The sequence below is a fragment of the Camellia sinensis genome, chromosome 11 (genome assembly GCF_055761805.1).
Source record: "Camellia sinensis isolate YWXY chromosome 11, ASM5576180v1, whole genome shotgun sequence".
Classification (NCBI taxonomy): domain Eukaryota; kingdom Viridiplantae; phylum Streptophyta; class Magnoliopsida; order Ericales; family Theaceae; genus Camellia; species Camellia sinensis.
Genome location: NC_138971.1, coordinates 126138126 through 126163545, shown reverse-complemented (window position 1 = coordinate 126163545; position 25420 = coordinate 126138126). Strand labels below are relative to the sequence as shown.

At 37.4% G+C, this 25420-nt stretch overlaps 1 protein-coding gene across 10 annotated transcripts in view; it reads left to right on the top strand.

Annotated features, from left to right (window-relative positions):
- Positions 1–23391: 23391 nt before the first annotated feature.
- The window catches only part of LOC114293405 (aromatic aminotransferase ISS1-like), a 36220-nt gene continuing 34191 nt past the window's right edge, over positions 23392–25420 (top strand). For all 10 annotated transcript variants that reach the window (XR_014344494.1, XR_014344492.1, XR_014344493.1 and 7 more), the window contains exon 1: positions 23392–23693. Coding sequence is in view for 7 of the 10 variants with exons in the window: in XM_082894702.1 (XP_082750828.1) it covers positions 23631–23693 (63 nt within the window). In the remaining 3 variants the exon portion in view is untranslated. The remainder of the gene's footprint in view (positions 23694–25420) is intronic.

Below are 25420 nucleotides of genomic sequence, written 5' to 3'. Positions count from 1 at the left end.
TTGCAAGACAGAATTGAGTTCAGTATCTAGTAGTTAAGTCGAATGAATTGTTTATGCAAAACATAACATTTATAGTCAACCACTTGGCTCGCCTTTTTGCCTTGGGACTGGGTCTTGGCGATCCTCTCCCTTGCCGAATTCCCAATTACTTCAGACGGTGACCATAACATCATCCACCCTTTTGCCAGAGCTGGCGAGCATAGTCACCAAGTGGTGATCAATGTTTTTGGCTCTCAGGAAGTAACAGCCTTGCTGACTGGTTGATTTCGCCATGACGTAGCAATGCTGAATAGCTGGGATCCCTAGGTTAAGACCTAATCGGCGGTTCAATTCTACTACACCCATGACTATTTGGTAAAAGTTCACGTTAGGTTGGGAGGGAATTAGCCCCCAGTAACGTAAGACAGTCCTAAGGAAAGGGTGAAGGGAGAATCAGGCTTCACCCTCGGTGATTGCCAAGAGTGGGAAATTGATCGTGTTCATGTCAGCCTTTTCCATATCTACCACATAGTCTGTGATCATAGTCACCAAGTGGTGATCAATGTTTTTGGCTCTCAGGAAGTAACAGCCTTGCCGACTAGTTGATTTCGCCATGACGTAGCAATGCTAAATAGCTGGGATCCCTACGTTAAGACCTAATCGGCGGTTCAATTCTACAACACCCATGATTATTTGGTAAAAGTTCACGTTAGGTTGGGAGGGAATTAGCCCCCAATAACGTAAGACAATCCTAAGGAAATGACGAAGGGAGAATCAGGCTTCACCCTCGGTGATTGCCAAGAGTGGGAAATTGATCGTGTTCATGTCAGCCTTTTCCATATCTACCACATAATCTGCGACAAGGGATAAGTGGACGTCGTCTAGAATCGAAAAATGACAACGGAAGGCTGCAACTCGATTCTCTGAGAGGAGAGCTTTCAAATGCCTCGCCATTCGAGACAAAATGAAAACAAAGTGTATAAAACAAAACAAAGCAAAAACAAGCAGGGAACTAGAATGAAGAATAGAGCAACATGAGAGAGGGGGACTTATAGGTTGAGGACAAAGATGAACAGAGGGAAATGGGGTTGCAGAGGTCTTGAAGAAGGTTGGAATAGAGAATGTTCAGAGAATGGCCTTTCGTTTCAAGAGTATACAGATGTACATATTTTAAATCGCATTAAATGAATGTCAAAACACGAAGGGGCAGGAAGTTGTAATGATTAACGCGTTTGCTTTGACAAATCGGTACGAAAAGGAGTACAATCGCCGTATCTCTGGCTTTTGAAGATTGTTTGATCTGCTAGCCGAGAAACCAAACACGCCGAGTAAATATATAATTCGGATGCTTGGGGGGCAATTGTAAAGGCCGAGTAAAAGAGACAACTCAGGAGCTGTTCAGAAGCCGAGAGCCGAGAAGATTGGCGAGGATAACTTGGCATGACCAGACCCATCTGAACAAGACCAAGGCCGAGTAGAATCTATCTGAAAGCCGAGTATTCCGAAATTCTTCTGGCATATCTGGGGGTCCTAGATATGATGGCGAAAGGAGATGATAGGAAAACGGGCTCCTATAATGCAGTATAAAAAGGAGGAGCTTCAACCAAACTGGGGTACGTGAAAACAAACGAGATAATTTGAAATAGAAGTAAACTTGAGAAGATACTGACTTGTCAATCGAAGTGTTAATTCTGGCATCCTCAATCGGAGTGTTCATTCCTTTTTCAGGTAGCAATCAGAGGATCTAAAGCATCTGACTAGATCCAAGGGTATTCTTAAAACCCTTTTTACCACAAAATGTGTGTCCTAAACAAATTAAATGTGTGAAAATAAAATTTCCTAATATGTTTCAATATATAAGTTTTGATGACTATACTATTTCGTTCTAAAAATGTTGACTCTTTTTTTCGTTTTCTACTAGAATGTGTGTTTATGGTTTCAGTACCCCAACTTCATAGACGAAGATAGATGAAATTAGGTTAAGGGACCAATTGAAACATTTTTTTATAAATTGGGAATTAAATTAATGTAATTAAATATTAGAGATTAAAATGAAACAATTCACATACTTAGAACTAAAAGTTTAATTTTTTAATTAAATTTGTCCACACTGTCATTGTAACCCTTGTTATTTCCGCCATCCATATAAAATTTCCAGTCATTCCTTTCTCTTTTGATCTTTATTGATTTATATAAAAGTAAAGGGGAAGCTTTCCTCCGGTTCGAGATCGAATTGAAGCATACTATTGAACTCGTGGAAGTCTACCATGGGCCCTGTTTCGATAATTCGAACCGTCCAATGTGTAGAGCTCGTTGAGTACTTTATTTATGTAAAAAATCATGCTGATTGGATATCAATAGCTATTTGATTGGATCAGATTTCTATCAATGGTAAAATAATTTTTAAAATAAATTGTTGACAAAAATTTGATCCAATCAAGTAGCTATCGATATCCGATCAATGTGATTTTTGATAAGAATAAAGTACTCGATGAGCTCTACACATTGAACGGTTCAAATTATCGAAACATGACTCGTGACGGATCCCACGGATCCAACAACACCGTCTAGTGAGACAAGTCTGGCCCAAAAGTAAAACCAGTAAAAGCAACAAAAAAAAAAAAAAAAAAAAAAAAAATTGTTGAAAAAATTTGATTTGATTTTTTAAAATTATTTTTCAATGGGTTTTTGTTTGACTTTAATGAATTTTTATAAATTTTTATATATTTTTTAAAACTTTTAGATGCATCTAAAAAAAATAAACAAATTTATTAAAATATGAAAAAAAATTCACTAAACACAAACAAAAATCTGTATGTAATTTTGTTTGGCATTTCGTTTGTTTTAGTAAATTTTTTTTTTATATCTTAGTCTTTTATTTTTGTAAGATATATCAAGATTAGATATATCTAAAAGGTAAATAAATTGACTAAAATTTGAAAACGAAAATTACTAAATACAAACAGAAACTCATTTAAAACAAAAGAAGTTTAAATCTTAAAACTACAAGCAGCTTTGGTGAAAAATTATAGGATACATTAAGGCCTCATTTGGACCAGTTTTTTTAATCAACATTTAAATTTTTTTTTTATTTCTCTTTAGATATAACTTCTGGTAAAATAAAATTAAAAAAAAAAACCGTAAAAGTCCATTAAAAGTTTAAAAAAATTGTTGAAAAAATCTTAATAAGGCAAAAACAAAAAAAAATCGTTAAAAAGTTAAACCAAACAAGGAAGAACAGTGGCAGGGCCACCTGTCCCTCCTCAACTACTTTTTAACCCGATCAAAAAAAAAAAAAAAAAAAAAATCAACTACTTTTTAACTTTAAATATATTTTTAAATTTTTTCTCTAGAATAATTGTATATTTGGCTAAAAAGTTTTAGGCTCTGTTTAGAAGAATTTTGAAATTGTGATTTCAGAAAAAATTTTGAAAAGCGGTTGCGGTCACTGTAACGGTGGCGCGGTTGCGGTTGCGGGATGTAAAGGTCATAGCATAACGGTTGCGCTAACCGGAACCGTGAATTTTTTTATTTTTCGCATAATTTAAAAAAAACTTACCGATACGCATATATATTTTTTTCCCCATAATCATATTTATTGGGTTTTAAAATAAATATTAATCAATTTTTATAATTTTTTTAGTATGATCCAATATATTTCATATTTTTAAATAACTACAAACTGAATTTTTTACATTTTATTTTAATAATTAATGACTTTATATGTCATAAATTCATATTACACTTGTGAAAAAAATCAATTTATTGATCTTAAATGTATAAAATTATTTTTTTAATTATTATACTTGTGAAAGCATATGTAAATTTTAACTTGAATAGTTTTAAAAAATAAATTATACATGCTAATATAATCATATAAAAAATAAACATTAAATTATAAAGATTTTTTTTTTTTTGGGAGGGGGTTTGGATCACTTAAATATTCATTCTCTTTTTGGATAACCTGTAAATAAAAATAAAATAAACTAATCAAAAAAGAACTGACATGTGTAAAATATGTATTAATATATAATTATAGGTGTTATGCTTTCTAGATATTTTACAAAAAAATCAATCACTGACTATTATATATAAGATAAACAATGACAAAAGTAAGAGAATAAATTAGAGCCTAAACATATATATATATATATATATATATTTTAATTAAGCTAAATAGATAATGACCATATTTATTATTATTATTATTATTATTAAACAATATATAGATAGACACACATAAACAAAATAGTTGAGTGATAGAAGCGGAATGAAATAGCATAAGTCTTACAATTTCAACAAATCAATAACTTATTCTTCATCTTCTCTCTTTTCTCTCTCTCTCTCTCTCTCTTGCTTCCCTCTTCTCTCTATCCCTCTTCTCCCATTTTCAGTTTTTTTTTTTTTCAAAAGAAGTAGTTCGGAACCGTTACGTAATGGTGCGTAACAGGCTGTTATGGCCTTTATGGCATCGTTACGACCGCTATAGCAGCCGCTATGGCCTACACACTTGTGAATCTCAATCACATTACAAAAGCGGCCGTAACGGGTGGCAGTAACCATCAAAATCGTTACGCAACAGCGTTACGTAGCGGTTATAGCTGCTTTTTAAAACTTTGATTCCAACGCTTAGTTTGCACATGGTGTTTGAATGTGGCTTTCAAAAATTAATTTGGCACCGTTTGGGAAGTGGTTTTGTGGGTTTTTTTTGGCTATTTTAGCCACAAAAAATAAAATAGGCTATTTTACCCACATCAAACAAAATCACATCTAACCCATAATCATTACACTCTTCTTTCACAAAAAAAGTCAAAAAAGTCAAAAAGTCCTTCCCAAACCAAGCTTTTTAGCTCAGGCTAAAATAGTCAAAAAAGCCAAAAAGCCAACCCACTTCCCAAACCAACCCTTTACGCTCACTTTTGAAAACTCGGTCTAAGGCAGGAAAATTTATGCTAGTTGTCCCACTGGTTGACCGGAACTGTGCATAATTATTATTATTGTTATTATTTTTTATTTATTTATTTTTTTTTACAATTGACACATGTTAATTTTAATATATTTAATAAAAAATATTTTTTAAATTTTTAAAATTTTTTTATGAGTTTTGAATAAAATTTTAAGTTATATGTTTGGTTATGAGTTGTAAGTTTTTTTATTAAATATCATATGTCACATCAAAATTTTTTCACTCAATTCAAAATTCTTTACAAAACTCATTCATCAAACAAAATTTTCACATTCAAATCATAATTTCAAAACTCACAAACTCAAAATACAACTCTATTATCAAATCATATTTAAAAAACTCTACCAAACGCAACCTTAAATTTTCTTTTCAACAAACTCCATACACCATTAATTAGAATAGTGAAAGCATTTCTTTTTATTATGTGTATTTTACTATTAGTTGAAAGTTCTATAAGATAGTTTTTTATTATGTGTATTTTACCATGGTACAATAGTTTTTTATGATTATATTATTAAGATGGTTTTTTAAATATTGATAATTGATTTTTTTTTTTTTTTTTCAAATAAACCAAAGGTGTCACAAATGCAACTGACCAAATGATTTGTCTTGTTTTTTGTCTTATCTAATAAAAATCTTAACTCTACACTACGTTTGGCAATTACATATTTTAGTTAAAAAATCACTATAAGATGTCATATCATTCTCTCTATTTTTCTGTGTATCTTTTCATAAAAAATTAATTTTTTTTAAAAAAGTTTGTTCCTAAACGGGACTTGAGGTTCAAGATGGATGAACAACATGATAGACAAAAATTCATCCAGAAGAAAATCATGGGCACTATTTACAAAAAATCTAGCAACCCATAAAAATATTCAGAAAATTATTCATAATTATAAATAAATAATGTATATTGAAATTTCTTATTAATCTTGACCATTAAATATAAATTTTGAATAAAATTCTAAATTTTTTTTAGGGACCATAGCACTGCTAGCATTATTATGCCAACCTAGGAGAGGTTGATGGATTTATTGGAATGGAATCACTAGAGATCTGAATGGGTGGGTCAATAATTAACACATGGGTACTTTATTGAAATAATAGTAGAATGATTCATATGAATATTTATACTAGACAAAACAAGGAGCAAAACATGGTTCCCTATCTCCACAATAAATTATCCATCTAATATTTTAGGTAGGAAGGTGAGCAACAGCAAGAGGACACAGGAAATTTGAAGATTTTTTTGAGCAAGAAAAGTCCCATGATCCATCTTCTTTCTTGTTTGTTGAGGTTCATTTCTCTCAATATGTTTTTTTTTTAATATATATTTATTATTATTTAAATAAATAGTGTCCATCTAATCAAGTTTTTATGAAAGTATAGTTTCTAATCATGTTTTTTTTTTTTTTTTTTTTTTTTTTTTTTTTTATGTGTTGTCTGAACTACATATTTACATTTTATTTTTATCTTTTTTTACCGGTGTTTACCTTCAAATAAAAAAACATTGTTAGTATCAACATTTTCAAGAAAAATATTATTGCTAACCATGTTTTAATGTAGTTTTAGAGTAAAGTTTGTCCATACATTATAGGTTTAATTTTAAAATTAAAAATAAAAAAAATAAAAAAAACATCAAAGGTTAAAAGCTTGTTGTTGTGTGTGGGAAGAGCAGTTTTGGATATTAAAAGAAAGGATTTGAGATTGAATTTGATAAAAGAAAAAATAAAAAGGACGAAAGTTGTTGAGAAATTAAAAAGGAAAATAGAGAGTGGAAATTAAAAGGATGTATTTTGTTAAGGCCATTGTATAATTATCATCCTTAGCATGTATTATTTATTTATTTATTTTTAAATAATACTTTTAGATTATTATTTCAAATCCGTTAAGTCTGGCAAATGATTTTTCTTCCTGTTTTTTCTTTGTCTTCATCGATTTTTTTGTTGTCAAATCTTTTTCTTTTTAGGTGCTTACAGATTAGAAAACCCTTTTTTAAAATAAACAAATGGATCACAATTTTTAAAATTCAACTAAGCTTCTTTTTATCCCTCCAAATTTGGTTTATTTTCTAAATTTTTTAGAGGATTTTAATCTAGAAGAACTTCAAAGGAAAAAGAAAAAAAAAAAAAAAGACAAATTTTTAAAAAGTTTACTAAAGGAAAAATAATATATATATTTCTCAGTCGTGCTAGAGGCCTTGAAATTTCGAAGCTCGAATGCCTCGAATCATTTTTTTTTTTTGTGTGTGTGTGTTTTGGTTTGATTTGATTTGGTTTTTTATTTTTATTTTTATTTTTTTAAAGGGTGGTTATGTATAGGAGTATGCTAAAAAACTAGACACCTCGTACCAACTCAGTCTGTGTGGTTTGATAAGGTGAGTCAATTGGGTTAGACTAATTTGGTGATAAAATTGACTGATCAGTGAGGTTACTGGTTAAAATTTGTTAATTTTGTACAGTTTTATACGAGTCTCTACTATATTTTTATTTTAAATCAGGAAGACTCGGAGGAAATTAAAATGGCTTTAATTTTAATTTCCTTCGAGTCTTCCTGATTTGAAATAAAAATATAGTATGGACTCGTACAAAATTATATGGAATTAATAAATTTTAACTAGTAGTCTAACTGATCAGTTAATTTTACCATCCTATCAAACCACACAAGCTGAATTAGTGTGAGAGGTCTAATTTTTTCGCTCACCCCCTACACATAACCACTCTTAAAAAAAAGGAAAAGAAAAAATCAAACCAACACAGCGCACCAAAAAAACAAAATAAGGCCTCAATTATTTTTCTATATTTTTTACCCATGCCACTAAACACCTAGTGATGGTAAGTAATTGTTTGCTTTTGTCACAATTAACTTTAAGAAATAATTTATATTTTCACCTACACCTCAACCTTTGGCACTGAACTTTCATCACTTTCATACATGTATTTTTCTTATAAAGTAAATTATTCCAATAGTTTTTTAAAATCTTTTTTTGGTGAAGTCCCTAAAATAAGTTTTTGTTCAATTAAGCATCAAACTTTTCAAATTGGTTTAACTTATTCTTTTGTCACATTCTACCCACTAAAGGGTAAATTTGTAAAATTAATCATAAATTATTTTTTCTATTGTAAGAAAATTTCTCATAAGACCAATACCAACATAGGTTTTTAATGTTGTTAATAGATTCTCTTCACCAACATAGATTTTTAATGTCATTAATGGATTTTCATATTAAGAAAAAATATTTCGTATTGATTTTATTAATGAGTCTTGCCATCAAGTGACCTAAGGCATAAAAAAATGACAATATATATAAATCTTGAGACACCTATCCCTAAATTCAACACATATTTTATGAATTTTAAAACACATTTTAATATTTTTACACCTGTTTAAGACACCTTTATTTCATTCTCAAACAATACTTTTGAGACACTTATCATTTTAGATTGGACATATATGATATAATTAAATAATTAATTGTCAAAAGTTGACGAAGCGTAACAAAATGGCCAAAGTCAACCAATTTAGAAAGTTAAAAGGGTTTGTGTGGGTGAAAATCTAACCACACTGCCTGTCTAGTGATCAGCTGGAGAGCACCGGTAGAATAGATGGCTTCAGTCAACCTGTAACAGAAAGAAAAGGCTCCGGCGGTGGCTCTTCCACCCGGGGACACTCCGACGATCAAGTCAGTATATCTCTCAAAGATAATCAATTACCAAAATTACTGCTCAAAGCATAAAACTCATACCTTAGACCCACGGGGGTGCCTCTCTTTTATAATTTACTCAATCCTAGTCCCACTAGAAGCTTGACTTCTATGGACTCCAATTCAATACTTACTTTGGACTCTTCAAGAGATAAAGATAAACTCCCTAAGAGCTTTATCCTTATCTTTAGCAAAGTCTTCTCTTTACTCTAGGACTCCTGTCCCTTATCTTTTATCCATTTATCTCGGATTCCGAAATCTTCGGAGATAACCTCGGCCTCGCCGAGATAACCTCGGCGTCACAACCAGGGCACGTGACACCTCGGCTGACACATCGGCGTCACCATGCCACGTGTTGGTACTCAGAAAATATATCCTCACAACTGCCCCCTAGGTTCTATTACCTCGGTATCCTAAGGTGATGGAACCTATATCGATATTTCTTTTTGCATATTGGCTCAAAAACTGTTTAGCCGAGATCATTCATTTCAGGCCGACGTGTCTTCATCAGAGAACAAGAACTCAAACGAACTCCCCCACGCGCATGAGCTGTCATGCACCTCTTCTCAACCGTTCCCCTTACGTGTTCTATCTTCATTGGCCCGTGTCTATGACGCTCTTGTAAGCCGTCTTTCATCCGTCTGCACCGTCTGACGCACGCGTTCCTCCAGGTGCAATAAATGCCGTGTTTTGCTGCCGTTTCAAGTTTTTTTGATAAAACTTTTCTTTCCCTTCTCACTTCTTTACTTTTACACTCGATTTTCTGGCTTTCTTTCTCTCTTAAACTTTCCCAAATCCGCCATTACTCTAGCTTCAAGCTCTGCAACCGTCTTCATTCTTCCATTTCAGCGAAGTTTTCGTCGTTCCGTCGTGTCTGTAACCGTTGCCTTACCTCGGCGACTTTCATTCCGGCTTTATTTGTTCTGGTAAGCCTCTGTTCCTCTCACTCCCAATTTCTTCTATGTGCTTTCGTTTACTTACTGTCATTATTGCTCTGTTTAAACCTTTGATTTGCTGAACTATGCATCTGGATGCGTCTATTCCATGATTTCACTCATATTTTGAACACTTGCACTGTTTCAACACTTTTCTTGCCACTGTTCTTGACCTTTTACTTCTGTATTTCTTTCGCTTCTGAGAACCATACCTCTGTTCTTTGATTCCGAAACGTCGTTCTTTGTTTCTTGTTTTCCAGATTTGTGCCTTTAATTTTTGCTTTCAATCTTTGCCTTCATAGATTTAGGTTTGGGTTTTGTCTATAGAACCTTCAATTTTTAGGGAAAACTGAAACAATCCTTACCAGCATATACCTAGGGTTTCGCCGAGGTCCCGATAACCCCTTAAGAGCACCTTCTTTCTGAAACCTAGTCTTCTGTCTTTAGGCCGACGCTATGGGTATGTGGAGACATAGGGTTGATACCCCGACCAAACTTGAGTACTTTAGGCAGGAGTTCTCCGTCCCTGCCGATGTCCACCTGAGACTGGCTGAGGATGATGACTTCATCATGCCTACCGAAAATACCATGCCTCTCCCTATTGTAGCCTTTATGGAGTGTGGACTTCGGCTTCCACTCAACATTCTTTTTCGCGAGATTCTGCATTATTATAAGTTGAACCCTATGCAACTTGCCATAAACTCTTATCGAGTGATTTTTGGTATCATCGCCTTAGCCAGACAAGAAAACGTTAGAATCACCCTAGCCGACATACAGTATTGTTACACCATGTGCCCCTTAGCCTGAAGGAAAAAGGTTACGTCTATTACCTCAAGCCGAGGTCCACTGAATTCAAAATCGTAACCGACCTCCCAGACTCCAACAAGGGGGCTGGAGATGACTACTTCATTGCCTCTGGAAATTGGGAATTTGCCCCAGACGAAGATGTCCATCTATACCCTCTTCCTTGAACGGTTAAAGAGGGCAAGGGTAAGAGCCCAGTGTTATTTACTTAGTTGTTTCTTTTCAAGTCTTCAATATTTTATCTGTTTCTTATGTCTGTTTCTTCTTGCAGACGTTCGCAAGCCAGCGAAAGACTTTCGCCAATCTTACGTTCCTAGCAAGGACCTGAAAAAGCTTCTGGACTTGCCTGTCCACAAAAGGAAAGCACCTCTTCTTCTAAACTTTATTCCTACGTACAAATCCACTCTGCCCGACGTCCCGAAGAAGAAGAAGAAGAGTCTTTCTCCACCTTCTGCCACAACTCTTCCCACTGCTCCCACATCACGAGCAGACCAAGGATCCACTTCTGACCTAGCTGATCTGCCATCTACTTCAGCCCCATACTTAATCCCAATACCAGAAAGAAAATGTCGGCGACGACTTGTCAAGACTGCTGAGATGGGTCACTCGAAGCCTGTTGCTGTTGATCTCTTAGCCGACCTACCTGCCGACGTTGATGCTGTTCCAGCTCAATCCATGCCCCCACCAAAGCCAAAAAGAGTCAAAAAGGCTCAGCCCAAGGCTAAAGCCACTGTAGTTGAGACTGAAGATACTCTGCCAATTTCACAATTGGCTGGGAGTAGGAAGACTTTTTCTGCTCCTGCAAAAAGGTCTGCTGAAACCCAACCCTCTGAGTCTACACAGTCAAAGAAGCCGAGGTCATCGTCTGCGACGACCTCGGGTTCCAAAATACCAAAAGTCCCCTGGACACCTGAGATTACTCTAGAAGATAAGCATATCCTTGCCAGCGACAGCGCCGATGATATAAATGTCGGCATGGCACTCAGTACTGCTCTACTCCTCCCAAGCGATCTTGAGTGGAATGCCAAGATAAGTGAGTATGAGAACTACGCCTTAATGCTCCAGCACTCCGTTCAAATAAGTGTTCCTGTTTTTTGACTTTCTTTCTGTTTCGTACTTAAAATATTTTCTAACACTTCTATTTTCTCTCAGGCCATCCAACATGCTCATTCGTTTTCAGTGCAATCTTTTAAGAACCGGGAAAGGATGACCGAGATGAAGAATGAGTTTTCTGCCCTGCAGAAGACCAACAAAGGTCTTCAACTAAAAATGAAGAAGCTGGAAGACCAGGCCGAGGCTGCAACTAAGGCCTAACAGATAGCCGAGGAAAAAGTTGAATCAGCTGAGGCCATAAGGAAGGTCGCCGAAGCAGAGAAGATAGAGGCCGAGGACAGAAAGGCCCAAGCTGAAAAGGAACTGCAGGAGGCCCTGGCCACCAAGGATATTGAAATTAAGGAGGCCGACGAAAAGGCATACGCCCAGGGTATGGCTGACGTCACTGAAGAATACAAACTTCAGGTCAGGCAGGCATGCAACAGGGGCTTCTCCCTTGGTTGGATGTCCTTGATAAAGAAACTTGATCTTCTTGCCGATTCACCCTTCCGCAATGCCGATGCTATCCCTCTTCCCTGCCCATCACCTCTACCTCCAAGTCAACCTGAGGATGCTTCTAAATCTGAGGATGAAGATGGAGGTGAGGACGAGGATGAGGCTGAAGTTTTGGTAAGGAAATCCAGGGAGGCTGTTGGGGCTAAGTCTCCTTCTTTGAATGAGCAGGTCTTGGACCTGACTCAAGATGAAGACGGTGATGCAGTTGCCAAGGAAGCTACCCCGGAGCAGGGTTCGTCCGACGTTCCTCAGGTCAACAAGAGTATTGACGAAACCCTTGCCGAGATTGATGCCAAAATTGCTGCAGATAAGGAAGCCGAGGTATCTCTTCAGGAGACTTCTGAGGTTCAGATCCAGCCAGATGCTGATGTTGAAAAGTCTTAACTTTCATGTCTTTTCTTTTGCACCCTTGTACTTTGTTTTTTTTTCTGGACAATGTAAGCTTCCTTTCATGGCCGATGTGCCTTTCTTTGTTACTTCGAAACAATTTACTTCTGGTAGGCCGTAGTGCCTTCTTTTGTATACAACTGCAACTGTTTTTCTATGGATGCTTCAATCATTTAATTTCCCTTGATTTGCTTCTGCACGGTTCTATACTTAGAATATTTTGCATGCCTTTCATATTTTGCCACCTTTGTGCAATCTTCTCGGGGTTACATATCTCGGGTATAATAACTACAAGCTTTACTTCGGCAAGATACTGACCTGCAAACTTTTCATAAATTTCAACAAGTGTAAAACATATACTATTCAATGTCAACTTTGCGAACGTTTCTCAATGTTTTAATCAAGTGTTTAGACAGTGATCTTCGCCTAACCTACTTGTAAATTGCTACAAATTTCAACAAGTGTTTAAACAATATACTTAGCTTTTTACTCAACCTGTAAATCGTTGCAAATTTTAACACATGATCACATGTCGGCTTAACATTATCTTGTAAATTGCTATAAGTGTGCAAACTATAACCTCGGCTTCGCTTCGACTTGTAAATTGCTACAAATTTCAACAAGTGAAGAGGAACAGTAATCTCGGCTTAACTTCAATTTGTAAATTGCTACAAATTTTAACAACTGAAGATAAGGAACCATCTCAGATTAACTTCAACTTGTAAATTGCTACAAATTTCAACAAGTGAAGATAAGGAATCAGCTTAACTCCAACTTGTAAATTGCTACAAATTTCAACAAGTGAATTAAGGAATAATCTCGGCTTAACTTCGACTTGTAAATTGCTACAAATTTCAACAAGTGAAGATAAGGAATCAGCTTAACTCCAACTTGTAAGTTGCTACAAATTTCAACAAGTGAATTAAGGAATAATCTCGACTTAACTTCGACTTGTAAATTGCTACAAATTTCAACAAGTGAAGATAAGGAATCAGCTTAACTCCAACTTGTAAGTTGCTACAAATTTCAACAAGTGAATTAAGGAATAATCTCGGCTTAACTTCGACTTGTAAATTGCTACAAATTTTAACAAGTGAAGATAAGGAATCAGCTTAACTCCAACTTGTAAATTGCTACAAATTTCAACAAGTAAATTAAGGAATAATCTCGGCTTAAATTGCTACAAATTTCAACAAGTGAAGATAAGGGATCAACTTAACTCCAACTTGTAAATTGCTATAAATTTCAACAACTGAAGATAAGGAATCATCTCGACTTAACTTCGACTTGTAAATTGCTACAAATTTCAACAAGTGAAGATACAGAATCAGCTTAACTCCAACTTGTAAATTGTTACAAATTTCAACAAGTGAATTAAGGAATAATCTCGGCTTAACTTCGACTTGTAAATTGCTACAAATTTCAACAAGTGAAGATAAGGAATCAACTTAACTCCAACTTGTAAATTGCTACAAATTTCAACAAGTGAATTAAGGAATAATCTCGGCTTAACTTCGACTTGTAAATTGCTACAAATTTCAACAAGTGAAGATAAGGAATCAGCTTAACTCCAACTTGTAAATTGCTACAAATTTCAACAAGTGAATTAAGGAATAATCTCGGCTTAACTTCGACTTGTAAATTGCTACAAATTTCAACAAGTGAAGATAAGGAATCAATTTAACTCCAACTTGTAAATTGCTACAAATTTCAACAAATGAATTAAGGAATAATCTCGGCTTAATTTCGACTTGTAAATTGCTACAAATTTCAACAAGTGAAGATAAAGAATCTGCTTAACTCCGACTTGTAAATTGCAACAAATTTCAACAAGTGAAGATAAGGAATCATCTCGGCTTAACTTCGACTTGTAAATTGCTACAAATTTCAACAAGTGAAGATAAGGAATCAGCTTAACTCCAACTTGTAAATTGCTACAAATTTCAACAAGTGAATTAAGGAATAATCTCAGCTTAACTTCGACTTGTAAATTGCTATAAATTTCAACAAGTGAATTAAGTGTCTCTGTCTTCTCTCTGCCCCCAATGTGAACTTGAGTTCTACTTGGGTTCTCATTATTCATGTCTCCAAAAACACCAATATGTAACTTTATCAATCATATGTGTTTTAAAGAAAAGGGAAAAGATTTTATTGATGACATCGGCCAAAAATACTGCATATCTAATGATAGAAGAATTTCAAATTACATGTGTTCCAAGGTCTTGGCAGTGCTTTTCCCTCGTTATCTTCAAGCCGATAAGCTCCATTGCCTAATACCGATGTAATTCTGTAGGGTCCTTCCCAGTTTGGGCCAAGCTTGCCCCCTTTGGGATCTTTCTTGTTGCCGACGACTTTTCTCAGTACTAGGTCGCCGACTTGAAAATCTCTTGGATTGACCTTCTTGTTGTAAGCTCTAGCAAGCTGTTGCTGGTATACTGCGAGCTGAATTGCAGCTTTCTCTCTTCGTTCTTCCAAAAGATCCAGATCTCGGGCTAGGAGTATGTTATTGGTGCCATTCTCTACTCCCTAGGTTCTGATCCCTGGGATGCCGATCTCCAATGGGATGACTGCTTCTATGCCATAAGCCATGGCAAAGGGGGATTCCTCCGTTGATCTTCTCGGCGTAGTCCAATATGCCCAAAGTACGTTGGGCAACTCGTCTACCCACTTTCCTTTTGCTGCCTGCAGCCTCTTCTTTATTCCATCCAAAATTACTTTGTTGGATGCTTCTGCTTGCCCATTGCTTTGGGAAAAACTTGGCGTTGAAAAGTAATTCTTGATCTTGAATTTTGCACAAAAGTTCTTGATGAGTTTGCTGTCAAACTATGTTCCGTTGTCGGCAACTATTGCTCTTGGAATCCCAAATCTGGTGATGATGTTTCTCTATATAAAGTTCTTGACGTCCACATCTCGGATTTTGGCAAGAGGTTCTGCCTCTATCCACTTCGTAAAGTAATCTGTTGCTACTAGTAAGTATTTTCTCTGCCCAGTTGCCTGGGGAAGTTGCCCAACAAGATCCATGCCCCATTGGGCAAACGGCCAAGGGCTGGATACTGGGTTCAGGTCGGCAGCTGGCTGATGTATCAAAGGTGCAAACCTTTGGCATTATTCACACTTCTTTACGTAGGCTTCAGCATCCTTTTACATGTAGGGCCACCAATACCCCTGGGTAATGGCCCTGTGGGCTAATGATCTGCCCCCAGCGTGGCTTCCACAAATCCCTTCATGAATCTCGTATAGAAAATCTTCAACCTGCAAAGGGTGTACGCACCTAAAAAGGGGTCCAGTGAAGGACCTTCTGTAGAGATGGCCCTCTGTTGTCAGACTGAATCTGGCCGACTTCAATATGATTTTATGTGCTTCCTTATGGTCTTCTGGCAGCTTTTCCTCTTTTAGGAATGCAACGATTGCATCCATCCAGCTTGGTTTCAAGTTCACGCACATTGCTTCTTGCTCTGTGGTTCTATGCTCGGGCCCGACATATAGTCGATCATAATTGTCCTTGTTTTTCCAGTCTGTATTGAACTTGCCAGGTTAGCTAACGCGTCGGCGTGGGTGTTGTCATCTTGGCTAACTTGGAGTAGTCGGCAGTTCTGAAACAGGGCTGCCAATCTGATGACCTCTTTTGCATATGCCGACATCCTTTCGTCCCTGGCTGCAAATTCTCCTGTTGACTGGTTAACAATAAGTTGTGAATCACAAAAAACTATTACCTCATCTGCTTCTGCTGCTGCTGCCAGTTTTAGCCCTGCAATTAATGCTTCGTATTCTGTTTCATTGTTTGAGGCCTTGAACCCTAAATGGATGGATTGCTCTATTATTTCTCCATCTGGGGATATCAGCAGTACTCCTGCCCCTGCTCCTTGTCGGTTCGAACTTCCATCGACAAACAGTCTGAATGAGTCGCCGATGTAGATGCTGCAGGGTCTGAGTTTTTCCTTCCTTTGCTCTTTGCCTTTGGCTGGGATTCTCCTTGCTTGCCGCGACAATGCTCATCCTGGCTCAACGAAGCCCGATGTTCGACGGTTTCAGGCGTGAATTCTGCCACGAAGTCGGCCAAAACTTGGCCCTTTATTGCTGTTCTCGGCCTGAACTCCAGGTCATACTGGCCCAGGGCTACTGCCCATCTTGCTATCCTTCCTGTTAAGTCTTCTTGTTGCAACAAGGACTTCAGTGGGTGCTCTGTTAGGACCACAATCTTGTGCCCCTGAAAGTAATGGTTCAACTTCTTTGAAGCCATTACTAAGGCTAGCATTAATTTCTCCAGTGGTAGATACCTTGTTTCTGCATCGGCCAAGGTTTTACTTACATAATAAACAGCCTTTTGTTCTCCTTTTTCCTCTCGGATTAGTACTGCACTGACTGCGTGTTCTGAAACTGCCAAGTACAGAAACAGTTCTTCCCCTGGTTCTGGATTGGAAAGAACCGGAGTTGTGGTCAAGTACCTCTTCAGGTCGGTCAATGCGGCTTCGCATTCTTCTGTCCACAGGAAGTCTGTGGCTTTTTTCACCAGGTTGAAGAAGGGTCTGCACTTATCTGAGCTTCTGCTGATGAATCTGTTTAGGGCTGCGGCCCTTCCAGTAAGCATCTGAACCTGTTTTGCCGACGTCGGGCTTTTCAGCTCTAGGATGGCTTTGATTTGGTCTGGGCTGGCTTCAATGCCTTTTCTTGTTACCAGATGCCCTAAAAACTTACCTGATCTAACTCCAAACGCGCACTTTGATGCGTTGAGTCGGAGCCGGTATGCTTTGAGTATATCAAAGACCTCTTTTAGGTCGGCAAGATGACCCCTTAGATTCCTTGGTCTTCACGACCATGTCATCGATGTACACTTCTACCGTTTTTCCAATCAGGTGCTTGAACATCTTTGTTACTAACCTTTGGTAAGTTGCTTCTGCGTTTTTCAACCCAAAAGGCATTACCTTGTAACAGTACAAGCCTTTAGGGGTGATGAACGTGGTCTTCTCTTCATCTGGAGGGTACATGAAAATCTGGTGGTACCCCCTTTATGCATCCAGAAAACTCATCCTTTCATGCCCTGAAGCAGCATTTACTAGCTGGTCAATCTTGGGCAGAGGAAAGCTGTCTTTGGGGCAGGCTTTGTTGAGACTGGTAAAGTCTACACAGACCCTCCATTTGCCGTTCTTCTTCTTTACCACTACTGTGTTGGACAGCTATGTCGGGTAGTGAACTTCTCGGATGGCCCTGGCCTCCAGAAGTCTGTCTACCTTTTCTTCTACTGCTTCCACGTGCATTAACGTTGGTCTTCTGGCTCGTTGAATTACAGGTTTTGCCGACTTGTCGACATTCAGTCTGTGGCAAGTGACCTCGGGGTCAATGCCAGGCATTTCGTAGGGTGTCCAAGCGAACACCTCAATGTTGGTTCTTAGAAAAGTTTCCAACTCTTTCTCCTCTTCTTCGGCTAGGCCTGAGCCGAGAAGAAAGAACCATTCTTCATCTCTATCCTGGACGAGGATTTTCTTTAGCGTCTCTTCGCTCTTCTCGGCTGGTTCTTTGCCGACGTCTTCTAGGACTTCTACGTCCTCATCTTCAATTTCTGCCTTCTCTGGTTCTCGTACGCTGCAGGTGAACTTCATTGCTGCCATGGAGCAATTCTTTGCCTGCAGTTGATCTCCTCTGACTTCTTCAATCCCCTGTTCTGTTGGGAACTGTAGCAGTTGATGCAACGTTGAGGGAACTACCCCCATTGCATGCAACCATAGCCTTCCCAGGATGATATTGTACGGCGAGGGTGTATCAATCACAATGAATTCCGTCTTGATTTTCTTCGTGCCGGCTTGAACTTCCAAGCTTGTTGCGCTAAGTGGCCATGTCGGCGTTCCGTTGAAGCCGACCATCGGGCCATTCGATTGCTCCATGTCGTCTGGGTGAAGGCCCAACTCCTTGTAACATCTAACATACATGATGTCACAAGAGCTGCCTTGATCTATCAAGATGCGTTTCACTTGGCATTCCCCAACCTTAAGGGATACTACCAAGGCATCATTATGCGGATGTTGGACCAACTCCAGGTCAGCTTTAGTAAAGGCTATCACCGGTTCTTGGCACTCTTCTGGCCGATGTCTTTTTTCCCCGACTTGGTAGACATGCTGTAAATGCTTTACCCTCTGGGTCTCTCCTCTGACTTCGTTCTCGTTGACCCTTGAGTGGATCACATTAACCACCCGTGGTCCTCCTGCCTGTGGTTGCTGTGCTGGAGGTGGTGGAGCTGCTGGTACTTGAGGCAATCTTGCCTGTTCTTCCCTTGTCCTGGCTTCATCGACTAGGTCCCTCAGAAGGCCTTGCCTTACCAAGTCTTCTAAGTGTGCTTTTAAGACTCTGCAACCCTGAGTTGGGTGCCCTTCTTCATTATGGTAAGCACAACGCCTACCAACGCTTCTTCCCATAAATTCTCCTGGTGCTCTTGCGGGTGCCCTGAAATAAGGTTGGTTTCGAATTTAATCCAGGACTTTATGGATAGGGATTCGGAATACCGTCGTTACCGCCTGTTTACCCCTCAATTCAGTCTTTTGTTTGGTCGACCCGTTGTTACCTCGGCCTCGCTTCGGCGAGCCGTTTCCCTTTTCTTGCTTTATTTTTTTGTTTCCCGACGTATCTTCCTCGGCTCTGGCGTACTTCTCGATTCTTGCCATGAGTTCTTCCATACTTTTTGGCAATGTTTTTGCCAAAGATTTTCGTAGTGGGCAGTCATCTTTCAGGCCGTTTTTGAAGGACACGACCGCCACCTCTTGGTTGCAATCAGGTATTCGATTGAACACCTCGTAGGACCTTTTTGCATAGGCCCTAAGGCCTTCGTCCTTGGCGATCTTTAAAGCCATCAGTGCGTCGACCTTCAAGGGTTGTAGTTTATTTGTTACAAACCTGGCCACAAACATCTCGGCCAGGCCTTCCCAGTTCTTTGCGCTTCCCTTCGGTAGTTTATGGAACCAATCGGATGCGATTTCCCCGAAGGATGAGGGGAATACTTTGCAGAGCAACGGCTCGTTCCCACTATATAACGCCATTGAATTCAGGTATAGTTCGACATGAAAGTTGGGATCTGACTTACCATCATAAATTTGGAACCTCGGCATACTGAATCTTTTTGGTGCTTCAAATTTGTCCAGTTCCACCGAGAATGGTGTTCTCGGCTTAACTGGGGAAGTCGCCTCGGCTTCAACATTCTGCTGCCTCCTTTTGAGGTAATCCCTCAAGTCTTCTTTACTCCTACTTGGAGCTCGGCTATCTCTGGACTTCAATCTTTTTGGTATACTACTTTCGGCCTCGTGGTGGACCCGTTTCGATCTTTCTCCATGGGTTGTGTCAAAGCAGAGTGCTTGCCCTTGAACATGCCGATGTTCTTTGGGCCCTGGATCCTTCACGTGATGTGTCCTTCGGGACTCTTCTTGCCTCGGCTCCTCTCGTTCGACTTTCCTAGAAGGTTGGTGAGAGTGCCTTCCACTCCTGGTGTGTTGAGGGGCTTCGGGGATTGCTTTCCTTCCTCCCTTCTGGGTATTAATTGTTGGCATCGGCGTATCTTGCAGCGGGTATGGTGGCTGCATACATTGTTCTGCATCATGAAGTTGACGACCAACTGAAGGTCTGCCAGCTTGTTTGCCAAGTCTTTTACTTCCTCATCTCTCCGTAGGCACCTATCCCTCCATACCTGAAGGTTATCTTCATTATAATACTTGCTTTGGTCTGTCCTCTTCGAAGCGTCGCCCTCCTGGCCGACGTCTTTCTTTTCGTGGCCCTGGTCATGATTTTCTGTACTGTGGTTGTCTCCTTCAACGTCAAGGTCAATTGGTCTGCCACTCCTAGCAGGAGTGTCGCCCCCAATGTTTTCCCTCTTTCCGTCACTGGCCATCTATTCTTCTAAGTTCCCACAGATGGCGCCAATTTGTGTGGGTGAAAATCTGACCACACTGCCCGTCTAGTGACCAGCTGGAGAGCACCGGCAGAATAGATGGCTTCAGTCAACCTGTAACAGAAAGAAAAGGCTCTGGCGGTGGCTTTTCCACCCGGGGGCACTCCGACGATCAAGTCAGTATATCTTTCAAAGATAATCAATTGCCAAAATTACTGCTCAAAGCATAAAACTCATACCTTAGATCTACGGGGGTGCCTCTCTTTTATAATTTACTCAATCCTAGTCCCACTAGAAGTTTGACTTCTATGGACTCCAATTCAATACTTACTTTGGATTCTTCAAGAGATAAAGATAAACTCCCTAAGAGCTTTATCCTTATCTTTAGCAAAGTCTTCTCTTTATTCTAGGACTCCTGTCCCTTATCTTTTATCCATTTATCTCAGATTTTGATATCTTCGGAAATAACCTCGGCCTCGCCGAGATAACCTCGGCGTCACAACCAGGACACGTGGCACCTCGGCTGACACGTCGGCGTCACCATGCCACGTGTTGGTATTCAGAAAATATATCCCCAAAGGGTTTATTTTAATAGTTTCTCGGGCTTAATGAAAAAGAAAAAACCATAGTAGGCTTTGGTAAAATCTGGATAAATTACAAATACAATTTCTAATGTTTGTTTAGAATACAATCTACCTCATATAGTTCTAGAAATTACAAGCACTCTCTTTTCAAAATTTATCATTTAATAGAGTTAACAGAAAAAATAAAATTATCAAAGCTATTAATTAATTTTTTTTAATGTTATTAAAATTTTTAATTGACTTAATGATTGATTAGAAATTTAAAGAAGCCAAATGTAATTTTTAGAACTATAGGAACAAAATAGTATTTCAACAAACCTCAGGAGTGTATTTTGTAATTTATCTTTTGTTTGGTTTTGATTGATTTTCTAAAAATTGAGTTTTGTGTTTTTCATGTTTTTTATTTATTTTGGGTTAATTTTTTTATATCTTAAATAATTTTTTTACTTTCTAAATGCATCTAACTTAGATATATTAAAAAGTAGAATATTTGTGAAAAAATAAGTAAAAAAATAAATAAATACAAAGAATACGAAAATATACTGAATTTTTATATTTGATGAGTTTTTTCATAAATATTATATTTTTAAGTGTATTCAAGTTAGGTATATTTAAAAAAAAAAAAATTCTTAAAATATTAAAATTTTTTATTCAAACCATAAAAATACGAAAAAAAAAAAAACTTTTCTGAAAATGGGCTAAACAGCGCCTAGGTTTGTACACAAAATTTTCACCCGAATGGGTTTATTGCTGGTAAGAGTTTGATTGTCTTGCCAGTAAGAGTCTCATTTGGGGACATTCAGATGGAAAATTTGTGTGGATGAATTATTATTGTTTCTGAAACCTCAATTTTGTACCAAACCAAACAACAGAAGTTACCGGATGGTTTGGGGCATTGTCAGGTGGTGCCCAACGATATTATAATGGGTGAAAGAGGTGAAATTTACGATTTTATGTGTTGAGTAATTCGAAATATGAAGGAATATCATAGTTTGTGATTGTTAAGGAGGACCACCATGTGGTGTCCTGGACCAATAATTTTTCACCAAATAGGGATGAAAATTTGTTGAATTGCTTGGTTTCTCTTTTTCAAAAATATTTTTTAGAAAATTATACTTTCTTGTTTTTTGTATTTTTTTTTATTTTTATTGAATTTTTTAAATAATTTTTTTTATCTTTTAGACATACCTAACATAAATATATCTAAAAAGTAAAAAATTTATAGAATTTTTTTTTTTAAAAATTCACTAAATACCAAAAATATAAAAAAAACGAGAATTCAGTAAATTTTTTATATTTTTATGTATTTATTAATTTTTTAAAATATTTTTTCACAAATTTTTATTTTTTAGATACATTTAAGTAAGGTGCATCTAAAAAAATAAAAAAAAATGTTTAAAATTTAAAAAATATTCACTAAAAATAAAAAATACGAAAACTAAAAAACTTTAATTTTCAAAAAATTTTTAATCTAAAAAACTCAAACTAAACATACTGATACAGTGCCTTGGGTTTTGTTCCCCCTATCACCGGCAGCCCACGACTTAACAGTCGTACCTCCATTTGGTGAAATTTTCAAAACACTCATTTTTGAGTGTGCTGTTTGTTTAGCCTCCGTTTGGGAAGTGAGTTGGCTTTTTGATTTTTTTAGCTATTTTAGTCTGGGCTTAAAAATTTGGTTTGGGAAGGGTTTTTTGGCTTTTTGACTTTTTTGAGTTTTTTTGTGAGAGAAGAATGTAATGATTATGGGTTGGATGTGATGTTTTGTTTGTTATGACTAAAATAGCATATTTTGTTTTTTGTGACTAAAATAGCCAAAAAAGCCCAAACCATGACTTCCCAAACGAAGCCTTAGGTTCCGTTTGGTTTGTATTTCTGAAAAAATTTTGAGAAATTTTCTCTATAAATAAGTTTTTAAAAATAATCAAACCAAACAAATTTTCTCAAAAAAATTTCTCAAAACTTGTAAACCAAACAAGTTTTCCAAACAAATCTCTTTCACACAAACATCAAATCAATCACTTTTTTCAAAACTCTCTCTCAAAATAATTTTCCAAAACATCTTTTGAAAAAAACCAAACCAAACAATTTTTCGTACTTTTTATCTCTAAAACACAAACCAAACATACCCTTAGTGTTTTAAAAATTAATTTCACATTTACTTTTGAAAACTCTTTTTAAGACAGAAAAATTTAGGCTAACCGGTTATCCCATCGGACGTCCTACCAGTCATCTAAAACAGTGCTTTTTTTTTTATGCACCTGTTATTTTTATGTTGCAAAAGAAAAATATTTGTAAAATTTTTTGAAATTTTTTTATGAATTTTGAATAGAATTTTAGATTGTATATTTGGTTATGAGTGATAAATTTTTATATCAAATAATATATATCACATCAATCAATTCAAACTCAATTTAAAATTCTTTTCAAAACTCATAACCAAATAAATTTTTTATACTTAAATTATAATTTCAAAACTCACCAACTTAAAAGTGACTCCATCCCCTGACCATAATTCTAAAACAATACCAAACGCCGCCAATTCTCTCCCTCTCATTGCCATGCAACTCAAACCACGCACGGTCAGGACAGAGCTTGACAAAAAAACAAACCCCTCTCTCTCTGTCTCTCTCTCCCCTTCACTATAACACTTTGATTCTATAAAAATGCGACCATCTGAATCATTTTCACCACCATCTAATTATCATCAACACCATTTCCCTCCAAATTCCCACCAATTTTCTTCATCAATTTGTAACACTTCAATTTGAGAAAGTAACAGAGGACAAGTAGTCTCATGGGTTCATTTGGAAGGCTCGCAAATCGGGCACCCGACATCGATGTTCCAGTCATGGTTAAGGTATCCAAACAATTGGGATTTGTTCGGAAATTGTTTTACTTTTGAGAAATTCTAGAATACACACCTCAACTCATTTTGAATTTGTACCATATGCTTAGTTGTGATGAGTTTTTGTTAAGACACTTGTGGTGTTGGTTATAATCATTGTTAGTTATGATGTTTTATTGTTTTTATTTTGGTTTGGCGGAGCTAGGATTTTGGCTGAGAAGGGGCAATGCTAATGCAAAATATAACTCTGGCTTAGTTTGATTTAGTTTGGTAATAATTGTTAATATATTTTATGCTAGTGTATATTAATGTATGCTTACTTTATGCTTACTTTAGTGCTAGTGCTGTTAGCCTTTCGGCTGTATGTAATAATAGTGCTTCGGCCACTCTCAGTCCCTCTCCTATATAAGGAGCCCCTCACCATTTGTAATTATACAATATTCAATACATATTCAATACACAATTCATTCTCTCTATTTCTCTCACTTTACATTAATTCTAACATGGTATCAGAGCTAGGTTAAGAACTTAGTAATTTCGTTCCACCGGCGGGCGGCAATCTCGCCTTGGCCGCCCACCGGACAAACCCAAATTTTCTAATTTCTCTCTCTGCAGATAGCTCTATTTCCCTTCTCACTGACCACGGCTTTGCTTCATCTTCTCAGCCACCACCTTTGCACCGATCCACCTGCACTGCCATGGGTGATAGAGAGAGGGCCATTGTCAATCTCTCTCTCTCCCTGTTGTTGTTTCAGTTTCTGCATGGCACTAGCATACACCATGGGCGCAAGACACTTCATCTTCCTCATCCTCACACTCTCTCTCATCATCACCATTCCCATCATGAAAGCTCACAACATCACAGAGATCCTCTCTTCCTTCCCAGACTACACTCTCTTCAATAGCTACCTCACCCAAACAAGGCTCTGTGACGAAATCAACAGTCGCGAGACCATCACAGTCCTGGTTCTCAACGAAACGTCCATGGAGATCCACCAAGCCCTGCCGCGCTCCCAACTCATCCGCAACGTCCTCCCCCGCCACGAGCAAGGCGGCATCTTCGCCGCCGAGGGCTACGCACGCGCCTCCGGCCTCCCCGGCGTCTGCATCGCCCCCTCCGGCCCTGGCGCCACCCATCTAGTCAGCGGCCTCGCCGACGCAATGCTCGACAGCGTCCCCGTCGTGGCCATCACTGGTCAAGTCCCCAGGCGCATGATCGGCACTGATGCTTCACTCAACTTTCTTTTATTTTAATATATCTCTATGTATATGTTTATTATATTCTCTTACCCAAAGCTCCCACTATGTCAACTTTTGCACAAACCCATACCTCTTTTTCTTTTTCTTCTGAAGCCACTGAGTCAATCTTCACCTTTTGCACCCCACCCACGTTGCTCCACTTTCCTTCTTTTATTTTATCTTTCTTTTTCCATTAAAAAAAAAAAAAATCATCCATTTTCTCTCTCGAAATTTCCTTATTTTAACACTCCGTTGGTGAGTTTTTCCAGATTCCTGTTCCCACTCCCTTCCTTTTATTTTATTTTATTTTTTCTATCTTTTTTTTTCCATCCATATTTCATTATTATCCATCTCAGTTGGTGCGCATCATCCCTTTTTCCATTATCTTATTATTCTTCTTATTATTATTATTTTTTTATTCCCAAAAAAAAAAAAAAATGTTCCGCTCCACTTTATCAATCCCTTTGTTTCAACCTCCAATAGGTTTCTATCTTCAAACC